Source organism: Brachycentrus maculatus, unplaced genomic scaffold (assembly GCF_059751285.1).
Source record: "Brachycentrus maculatus isolate JH-2025_06_01 unplaced genomic scaffold, ASM5975128v1 h1tg001633l, whole genome shotgun sequence".
Lineage (NCBI taxonomy): Eukaryota > Metazoa > Arthropoda > Insecta > Trichoptera > Brachycentridae > Brachycentrus > Brachycentrus maculatus.
The window spans coordinates 19353-30705 of NW_028282250.1; the positions used below are offsets into that span (position 1 = coordinate 19353).

General features: G+C 35.0%; 1 protein-coding gene and 1 pseudogene across 1 annotated transcript; both read left to right on the forward strand.

Annotated features, from left to right (window-relative positions):
• Positions 1-465: 465 nt before the first annotated feature.
• On the forward strand, positions 466-1548 carry LOC148298762 (uncharacterized; annotated as a pseudogene).
• A 40-nt stretch (positions 1549-1588) lies between these two features.
• LOC148298763 (uncharacterized) lies at positions 1589-2201 on the forward strand (the record flags this gene model as incomplete). Its single annotated transcript, XM_088276656.1, is given in 1 exon segment — positions 1589-2201. A coding segment is annotated over 1 exon segment (579 nt), but the record flags the coding sequence as incomplete, so codon positions are not given.
• Between the last annotated feature and the right edge of the window lie 9152 nt (positions 2202-11353).

Consider the following 11353-nt stretch of genomic DNA (forward strand, 5'->3'; position numbering starts at 1 on the left):
CTCAGCCTGCCCAATAACCAAGGAGACATAAAATAAATAAGTAAATAATATATCCGAGTATTTCATGGGTATGAGCCAGATTTCGAAGAACTTAAGGTACTCTATTGAATAATTTAGCAACTATAGCCAAACATTTCAAAGACACTCAGCAGATACGACATTTTTGAAAGATAAAACTCAAAGACCCTGTATCGACTGAACACCCAAAAATAAAGCCAGTAGTTAATTCTTGATAGGATGTTCATACTCAAATGACGGAACCGACTCTCAAACGAATAACACGTTCACAGTCTAATTTATAAAATATATTCCCTTCGCGATTCTATGAAAAATTATTTATTTTGTTGGATTTGGTGTTGAGGAGGCTATCGAGAGTTTCGAAGATATTTGTCGGTTTGTGATCATTCTAGAATAGTAATAAACTTTAATTATGACAAATTTGTTAAGATTAATTAATAATAGTGAATGTTGTCGACAAAATCTTTTGCTACCAAGGCTTCTCTCTTAGCCTCCACCAGATATTTTGCCTCTAAGGAGTTGGTCTTTGGAACCGAAGCCAGGAAAAAACTGTTGGAGGGCTGCAAACAGCTCTCAGATGCTGTCAAGGTCACTCTCGGCCCAGGAGGCAGAAATGTGTTGATCGACCAAAGCTATGGGAGTCCCAAAATCACTAAAGACGGAGTGACTGTTGCCAAGGCCATAGAACTGGCTGATAAATCGATAAATATCGGGGCCAGTTTGGTGAAGAGTGTCGCAAACAAAACCAACGATGAAGCGGGAGATGGAACCACAACTGCAACTATATTGAGTCGGGCAATCTTTGAGGAAGGATTCAAGAAAGTCGAATCGGGGTTGAATCCTACTCATATCAAGAGAGGCATTGACCAAGCTGTGGAATATATTTGCAAATAGCTCAAGGAAAACTCCTCTGAAGTCAGAGGCAAATCAGCCATATCTAATGTTGCAACTATCTCTGCTAATGGGGATCGAAAGATCGGGGATATGCTTGCTGATCTGTACGAGAAAGTTGGAATCCATGGCACTATCACAGTCCAAGATGGCAAGACCCTCCACCACGAAATTGAATACGTCGATGGTTTGAAGTTCGACCGAGGATTCGTCTCCCCGTACTTCGTGACTGACGAGAAGAAACAAAAAATATAGTATGAAAGCTGCTATATTCTGATTGTTGAGAAGAAGATCAACAACATCCAAGAGCTCCTGCCCTATCTCGAGTTCACCTTCAAGCAACAGAAGCCTTTGCTGATCCTTGCTTAGGATGTCGAGAGCGAGATTTTGGCAACTTTGATCATCAACAGACTAAAGAGCAACCTCAAAGTTTGTGTGGTAAAATCACCATCTTTTGGCGACAACAGAAAGGCTATTATGCAAGATATTGCAGTTTTCACAGGCGGACAGTATGTTGCTGAAGAAGCTGGCATCTACTTAGATAAGAATGCTGAAACTCCAGAAGGAATTCAAGCCACTCTTGGTCTTGCTAAAAATGTGACCATCACGAAGGACGATACAATTCTATTAAATGGATAAGGCACCAAGTACTTGTTATTTTTATCTTAGATAAGAAATCAATAAAAGATGTGAAATTATTCAAGGGCAAATTTCGATTACAGAAAGCTCATATGACAAGGAAAAACTTTAAGAGAGACTCGCAAAACTTAAAGGAGGAGTTGGTGTGATTAAAGTTGGTGGTGGCAGCGAAGTTGAAGTTGGGGAGGTTAAAGATAGAGTCACAGATGCTTTATGCGCGACAAGAGCTGCAATCTCTGAGGGGATTGTCGGTGGAGGAGGAACTGCCTTACTCTACGCATCAAAGAATTTATAAAACTTGCTAAAATCTAAAAGCTGGACTGAAGGCGAAGCTGCAGGTATTAGAATTGTTCAACATGCTTGCAAAGTCCCAATAATCACAATTGCTGAAAATGCAGGATTCGAAGGTTCTTTAATCGCCGCTAAGTTATTAGAATAAAATAATGTCGCTAAAGGATTCAATGCTGCAACCGGGCAATACGTAAACATGAAAGATAGTGGAATTATTGACCCAACTAAAGTTGTCAAAACCGCATTGATTGATGCCTCAAGTGTCGCCAGTTTGATGCTCACAACCGAGTGCATGATCTATGACGCACCTGAAAAGAAAGATAAATGAGTTCATGATCGATATGCTTTACAATCTGAATGTATATTTAAATGAAATTATTCATCTTTTAATCAGATCTACATACTCTTTCTGAATATACCATTCTACATTTGAACCTATGTAGTAGATTCCCGTCGGCACTGCTTCCAAATCGAACAAACTCTTTTTTATTTCCTTATCCATTCTTTTAACTGGAGGGGTTGTAAATAAGTATAAATCTCCAATGACTATTTCACAAACCAGTTTAAAAACTGCCTCAAGGGTTTCCAAAGGCCCAAAGTAAGCCTAAATGATCAGCTCGTTTGGCAGCTTGATCTTTATCAGAGTTTCTGCATATATTTTCTGTTTAATGAGATGTTCGAATTATAGCTTCCGTTTGCTTTGGAATGACTGACCTTTACGATTTTCTGATATAATTTGTTGCCAATACTTCGCAGATTCGGTCTCCCCTTTTGCAACCTCTTCCTCAAAACTCACCTGATTAAATTCTATGTTCTTTTTCTCATGTTTCTTGTGATAAATCTGAACCCTCCTTGATTTAGGGGGAGTGCTCATAATTTGCTCCCTAAACTAAATCAATTTCTTCAAAGAGTCGTAGTATTTGTTTTATGACAACTTTTATTGTGTAAAAACGTCATCTAACTTCTAACTGTTGACTTTATCAGGCATTTGGTTATTATTTATTTTCGTGAAATCCACGAACATGTTTTCATTTGAAGAATTATTTTTATGAGACTGATTGCCATACCTGTTATTTTTTGTCGATTAGTCAAGTTCAGCTTGAAGCTTGTGTAGAGTATCTGAAAGCTTCTCTTCCAGGAAAATTAGATGATGCACTTCAAACACATTTAAGACATAAGCCTCTTAATCCTCGGCAAACCCGATCATAGTGAAAAACTTACTACAAGGTGTTATTTTTACAATATTGAGTTCTATAGTTTTGTTACTTTTTTTGAGCTTACGGAATTTCATTTCATAGGGATCTTTACAAATATTGGCAACAATTTTCAGTATCAGATCAAAGATTCTCACTGCATCTTCGAGAGAACACTTCGTAGCATTTAACTAAATGAGTAGTTTCTAACATAACTATGTCATTTTAGTTTAGTTTAATCCTGAATGTTTAACTTGTGTCTCTGTTTTGTTGTGATTAGATGTGATGTGTGCACTTTGTTAAATTTGTTGAGCAATTTTCATTTGTTTCGATTCGTGTTTTGCGAGCATTCCTTTGACTTAACCATCAATTATTTTGGCAATTCGAAGCGGAATGTTCATCTTCACATAGTCACCTTAGTTTAAGGCCGTCAAGGAACCGATTGTATCATACCAATTCTATTACAGTCTATGGGTAGAGTTTATGTTACATTTTGCGAATGCTATTGAATTATTCCATCGGCTTGTTCAATGCGACTGATAAACGCTTACAGAGAAAATCGAGTGTGTCTTCCGGTCTTAAAGGAGAAGTTTGCTCTTGCATTATCCCTAATATTAAAACTTTTTTAAAATTTATAAATGTGATTTTCGTCGAATTTATTTCGAAAGCTTTGAATTTTTACTTTGAATTTATTTTTGTAACCGCTATTATTTTATTTTTTATGGAACTATAATGGAAAGGGGCGAGGTCTGAGAGATTTCAAGGCGGTCGGAAACATATTTAGCCAGCAGGATAATTGACACATGCTTTATGTCCAAAGCTATCGACACTTTCATCCTGCGGCATAAGGACTTTTGAAAGAATGGCAACCGAACAAATGATTTATAAGCCAACAATTAAAATATTTTCGGATACATACGTTAATTCAGGGCTGTAAATAGACTTAAGAGGAAAGAAAAACATTGGCCTATCGGAACAGAACTAAAGAAAAAGACCATAAAGAGTGCATAATTTCGTTTAGAGTTTCGAAAGAAATGATGAAATAAAATTAAAAGGAATCAAATCGTTTGATCATCATAATCAGTAATCGAATAATGTTAAACTTCTCGAACAAAGAATGCAAACAAAGGTTAGGATTCCTGGCTTAAACTAGCAACGCAATCAAATTTCCGTGAAGGTTTTAGGTGAAAAACCCTACAAGTATCCTGAGAACTCAACTGACTTTTTTAAGAATGGCGGCCTCATTCCAGGATCAACCATCAAATCTCGGACTCAATCCAGTAAGCTTTAAAAGCAAACAGGCTCATTATTAACTAAACCGAATTGGAACATCGTTGTTAAGTTGCAATAAATTTAGGAGGATAAGCAAATTGTCAATTCAGTCGATGATTGGTAGCAAACAACTCTTAAATAAGCCAATCCAAACTGGAATGACCCAGATACATTTTTCGAAAGGCTAGAAGCAGCCAAAAATCAAGGAGGCAAAGACGTAAAGAACGCAAAAAAGAAATGATTTTATCTTCACATTTTCATCATAATCATTATGAAGTGATTTTTAGTCAATAAGCAATCATACTATTCATACTATTCATACGCAGGCTTTCAAAAGCAATCAGAGTACTATTAAATTCTCCATGGCTCGAGAGTCTTTTAGAAAAAGTAATCATGCTATTCCGATTCTCTCGTTATTCTTTTGTTTTTATACTTCATGCTCTTTTTCTTAATAGTAAACTCAGCTCTGCTGACATTTCGCAGATCTGCAGTTCGTGCCATTATATCTTTCGGTTTTGATAAAGCTATTGAGTGATTGCTGCAATTTTGAGAAGCTAAAGGATTGAAATTCTTTCGATGCCAACACATTATTTAGGTTTTCAACTTTCTGGTCTTGAGCAAACAAACTTTAGTCGCAACAGAGTTACTCTCTCGTTTATTAAAGTAGTTCGACGGACTCAAACTGAACCGTTTTTACTATTTTTTTTTCTATTTTTTCTAAAATCGGGAGGCGACACTTTTAAGCTAATTTAGAAATGTCTGATTCCTGTCGAGATAGTCGTTTTTTCGAGAAAGCTACGTCAAAGAAGAAGACTTAATTTTTGTACTCAAAACTGATTTGATATCATTTCGATCGAATTCTGAATTGAAAATTGGTTTAACATCGAATCTTTTTTGATACTCAGAACTTTTGTTTCGGAGTTTGATGCCGCAATCGCCTCTTTTGAGAAAATATGGGCTTTGGAATACTCTTTTTTCAATCATTGCATTTTATTATGGAACTTGTGAATAATATTGACGAATTTATTTGCTGAATAGCATCATACTTTAAAGCAGTTATATCGAATTTGAAATGCAATAAAATTAACAGTCCAATACTGTATTATAGTAAATTGAAAGAAAAAGATCCTATAAGGTCTTTCCTGTTAAGTACTCCAAATCCAAATCCAACTCATAAAAATAAATGAAATATAATAAAATAAAAATAAAGTAAATAAAAAAAGCCTGATTTTAAATGCCCGTATTATATTTATTTAGAAGATGATTGCAACAATAATCAGATTTCGGCGTTTATTTTATGAGTCTCCAAAAGAGGAGCGAAGAGATCTGAGTATTGGGTATATTTGTCCATAAAATGTTGCACGACCCCAAAAAATTAGTTGTTCTTCTCTTTGATTTATTCTAGCTTTTGGCGTAGAATGGGCTCCTGATACATAAGCTTTGCTGTTTTGTTTGAAATTTATTCACATTTTTTGTATTTCTTTTGTAGGGTTGCAATTTGTAGCACGTCCACATTCTTCTTTATTTTGGCAAGGACTTGCTCGGTCTCTAAGTTATGAGCCTAAACTTCCAGCCTTTTGTATTCGTCGTTATGTTGTTCGAGAGCTTCAGCAACATTCTACAAATCGGACTCCTTCTTTGCTAGGGTTCTTTCAGCATCTTGCAAGTTTTTCATGATTTTGCCCTAATTTTATCTCGCCTTTTGCAGAGCTTTTTTAAGTTGAATAGAATTTTCAGGCTATTTCTTAACTCTTTGGGGCTCCTTTTTGACAGCATCGCGGTATTTCATTTAAATATCTCTTTTCTTCCTGACAACTCTTTGTATTTCCGTCATCATTTTGTCTTGATTTTTCAATAAGCTTTGATATTTCAATTACATTCGATGCAATTCTTTTGTTAGTTCTTAAATCTATGATTTTCCAACGTTAGGGTCAAGTGTTTATTGCATATCTTTCTCCAGTTGGTACTTTCTTTCCCATAGCAATATCTGTCTTTCACATTAGACTATTTAGTTCATTAGTTCAGCTTTCTACTATCGAATGTTATCGATGTCTATTTCAAGTTTTATGGCTTCTCTTTACATTTATTTTAGCTTTTATACGAACTCGCTTTCTAAATTGACGTTTTCATTTTAGAGTTTCTGTTTCTTGTCGGCATTTACAGCCAAATTATCATTCAGTTTATTCATTTATTGCTGAAGGCCTTTCAAGCTTATCTTTGTGGAAACAATTTATTTTTAGAATATTTGATAGTTAGCATTTAGCCTGCTTTTCTTTTGTTCCATGATCGTTTTTTTATTTTATAATGATGTTACACTTTCTTTGAGCTGTTACAGTTCGTTATTTTTGTTCACGACTTCTGTCTGTTTCTTGATCCAATCTCGATAAAGCTCGCTACAATTCTTTTACAACTCTTCAGTTTCTGTGATCAAATTGCTGAGTTTGTTCTCGAGTGGGTTTTTGCCTTGATCGTTGGCTTTGCTCATAAGCTAGTCATGCAGCTTATTTAGTCTCCCGACTTCATGCTGTTTTTTCTCATTGATATCATGACCTTGTTTGATTTGCACTTAATAAGTTATCACTAAGTATTTCTTTTACTCTTGCTCGTTGATTGCTTCAGCCTTCTTCCCTTCAAGTAGCTATATTTGTGCTTTTGTATTCAGTTGATCGATTTTTACTCTGGCAATTTAATTCCTGATATTTTCGAGCTCCATTTCTTTCTCTTAGGTTTCAAAGGAAAGTTTGTGAGCTTGCTTCAATAAATTAAAGGCAGTTTTTTAAATTGTTGTGTGTTCGCTTTTTTGGTCGATTAGTTTCTCATAGAGTTTCTTTGTTTCTGCGTGCAATTTCATAATATTTGATTAAATTACACTCATTGCATTTTCGACTGTTTTCTATTCTGTTACAGTTAGTTTTATTTATTACTCTGTGCTTGCAAGGGAGTTTTTCAATGCCATCAGTTGCATTGAAGTCTTATCCTCGAGAGACTGCAATTAGTTTCTTTTCAGTTCGATTGAGTTCTTCTCTTTTGCTATTCTTTCGCCTTGGACATTTAGGCTTTCTGTGGAGTACTCTTACTTTCGAATCTACGCTCGAAGGCCATTTAATTCGCTTTTTAAAAGAATATTTCTTTCAATTTGAGATTTGAGCTCCTCCTTTGCTAATTGAACCATTGCATCCCTCTTCTGCATCATTATTAAATTTTTTTGCCAGCGATCCAGCAATCCTTTTTTACTGGCTGCAACTTTTTACATTTCTGATTGCGCTTCTCTCAGGACTCTCTTCGCCTCCTATGTTTCTTCCCTCTGTGAAATTATCTGGGCAGATAAAATATTCTTCTGCTCTTCAAGTCTTTTGCTCTATTCATTCATCGAATCAATAAGCAGATCCTGTTTTTTCTTTATTTTCTCCAAGTTGGCCACATTTTCTTCGGCCGTGAATGTTTCGATTTTAGTTACTGCGATATCTGATTTCAGTTGGAGGTTATAGGCTTAGATTTCATGGAAATTTTTCATCAAAATCTCCAATTATTTTTGTGACTTGGCGACTTTGTTTTTGTAAATGCCATTTTCTTATTTCTTTGAGTTATAGATTTAATTAATTTGGGCCAGTTTTTGTTCCGATTCGATTCTCAACCTTTGAGCAATGTTATAATTCTCATGGGATTTCTCATAGTCCATTTGGTCTGCAGCCAGCTGTTGTTGAGCATTGTAGAGTCTCACACCAATATTTTATTTTGAGGCTTCCAAATTCTTTTTGATTTGCAGGGCTTCCTTCAGCTAATTTTCAAGCATGGCCTCAGTTTCGATGAGCCCTTAGAATATTTCTTGTTGCATTGGCCTATATATCTCATCATCTGCAGCCATAAACTCGAAGTTCTCTTCAGGTTTCTTATCCCCCATTGTAAGTTTCAAAAATATGTTTCAAATAATATACAATCAATCAATCGTACACCATAAATTACATAAGAACAGACATATATATAATTACAATATCAGTTAAAATTTGAAATGGTCAGAAAGACTTCAAAGCAAACTAACAGTTGAGTGATCGCAATCCCTCGACTATGGGCTGATCTTGGTGTGAGCATATCTATATAAAGTTATCTGGCATCTTTTGGGATAATAATTAGGATAATAATTGGGATAGATTCGAAGCTATTAATTATTATAATTACTGAGATGAATGGCGCAAAAAAGGGAGAGTTCTATCAGATGATTCGTCGCAAACAAATAGATTAAGTCTTTAAGAAGCATCGAACCCAGCAGATGTCATCAAATAAGCGCACCATTAGCTCTTCATTAAACTACGTGGAAGACGAAGAGAATATTTCCATGGTCAAGCACATCGGTGAATTAATTCTCACGAGTATTAACAGCATGGACCATTTCTAATTATTGGAGAATTTCAAGGAACTGAAAAAAATCTTGAAGAAATGCTCCAATTACGCAATCAAAAACATTGCGAAGGAGTAGAACAAACTAATTGAACATATTATTAAAACATTTCTCTTGCTATTGGATTCCAATTTAAATGCGTATCAAATAGAGCCATTGCTTCACAAGGGGATTTCGATTCTGAATCGAATTCTCACGCATTGTGAAGTAGCAGAAAGTCGGCTGGTTGATTCACATATCCTTCCGATTTTGACAAGACTTCTCAGAATACCAATGCTGCACACATAGGACAACATCAGCGACATATTTATCATATTTGGCAACACAATCTGCCAATCCAATAAACTTATTTCACTCTGCTACGAAGTATAGGCCAACACAATACTGTTTGACCTGTTGGTCAGTGTAAACCCTGAGCCATCGAGTTAGGTCACCAAATAGTTCATATTTTTTATGAGGTGTTTGCTTGATTCAACCGAACAGAAACCTATATTGAGCGCCAAATAGTTACTTTTGTGTATTAACGTGTTTATTTTAAGCATAAGTCATCATGCCAACTAAGAAACTTTTGCTCAAAAAAATTGTGATGATTATGAGAATAATGTTTCAGCCTTCGAGGACTCCATTCACAACTTAAGCAAGCTGATTGAGGCTGATCTTCTCAGCATAAAATTCAAGGATATCCCTTTCTCAAGCATGGTAAACTTACTGACTAACAGCCAATGCTCAACCAACATAAAGAAGTAAATTCTCTTCCTCATCGATATGATAATCGTCCTTGATTCAGGGAGTGTGATAACATACTTAGTCAACTAAGAAGACCTCCTGATGAAGATTTGGGGTGTTGACAAAGAGTTGAAGTATATAGTGTATAACATATTGGCCAATATTGCTCTTGACCCCAATTTAAAAAGCAAGCTGCAACAGTTTCTGACTCCCATCCGACTGGAGATGGTTTATAACCCAAATTAGCATAATCTTGTGGTCTTTTTACTCAATTACCTCACCTCCCAGGACTTCGAATTGAAGAACAGGATCGAAAGGACCATGGTCGAGCATTTGCAAGTATGTGAATAGCCTGCAAGTTTATAGATTATCAGAGCAATGGCAAGGATATGGGTGGGCCTATTGCTATATAAAAATTAGTATATTCCGCCTCAATTCATTTTGAATAAATAAAATGAAATTGAGGAAGTCTCAGCTATAATACACTTGCTCAAGAAGAATGACTATCTCTGATAAATTAAAACTATTATTTCAACTTCTTCTAAGCAGTTCCCTATATTTATATATTATGTATTTGTTTTTATTTCTCCTTCAATAAAATATGCATAATAAATTAATCTATTAAAAACATACATTATATAACACACAATAAAATATATAACATAAGCCATCTCCACCTCGATACATCACAACCCAAATATATCCATAAACCTACGAAAACACATAACATGACATAAAACTGCACAATGAACAACAACTAACAACCCAATTCAGATTATTCATTTCAAAATTAGTTCTAATCTCCTTAATCCACACACAAAGTTTAATAAATGGAAATATCGGCCTCAAAATCGCATACTTAGAAAAAAATGAAAATTAACCAGAATAGCATTAACTTGGCAGATAAGAAATTAAGCGAGATCATCAAGAAGAAAAAATAATTGTAAGGATAAATGGTAAAATTGCAATTTGAGGAAGAAAAAACCCGATTGAATAAACCATATTTAATGTCGAAAAGCGAGGAAGGTCAAAAGTATTTTAAATCCCAAATGACCGTCGAATAAAAACTAAAAATTCAAAAAATCATCAAATAAAAGGAGAAATTCGAAGAAGAAGTTGCCAAGAAGACCGATCGACTTCGAAGTAAAATTCAAGCCCTGTAAACAAAATAAAAGCAATAAATCAATGAGAGACTCAGAAGCGAATCATAAAAAAAGAGAATATAAGCAATCAAAAATCTCTAAAATGCAAAAAATGCTAAAAATTAAATGCTCCAATCCGTAAAGATTAGCAACCGAAAATTCCAAAAAGTAAAACAACAAAAATTCTTACATGAAATAATATAAGAACAATGGAAGATTCTCGAAGTGAGCGAATAATAGTAAAACTAAAAATTGAAGTAGCGTAGAAGGCAGTAGCAAAAACTAAATATCGAATAAATTATAAGTCATTCAAGGAGGTACTCTGAAATTGTTAGCCAGAATAAACAGAAAAGGAAGAATAATGAGATCGAACTGCAGAAAGATCTGATAGAGAAAGCAAAAATGCAGAAACACTCGCATTCCACATTCTTTAAGACTCTCTCAGCCGAAGAAAGAGATCAAAGAAGCCGAGAGGAAGAGAAAATGATGGCCTCGCAGATATTCAACACAAAAAAATACCTCTATGCAGAAACAGTCCGTTAAAAGTTCAAATAAAAACAAAAAGAAGCAGCTATTACAGGCTCCAAAAAATAAACCAATGCTAAACAGGCGTAAGCAAGCACACGCACAAAATCATTAGATTATTTTGCTTTATATAAACTAGGCAACGACTATATGAAATAAATGAATTCTGGGGTCGGATAGTAGTCTGTTCGAAGAACCAAAGACAACGAGCATTAAAAGCAGGAATTATTTAAATATCCTGATTACCTGACCAAAGCGAG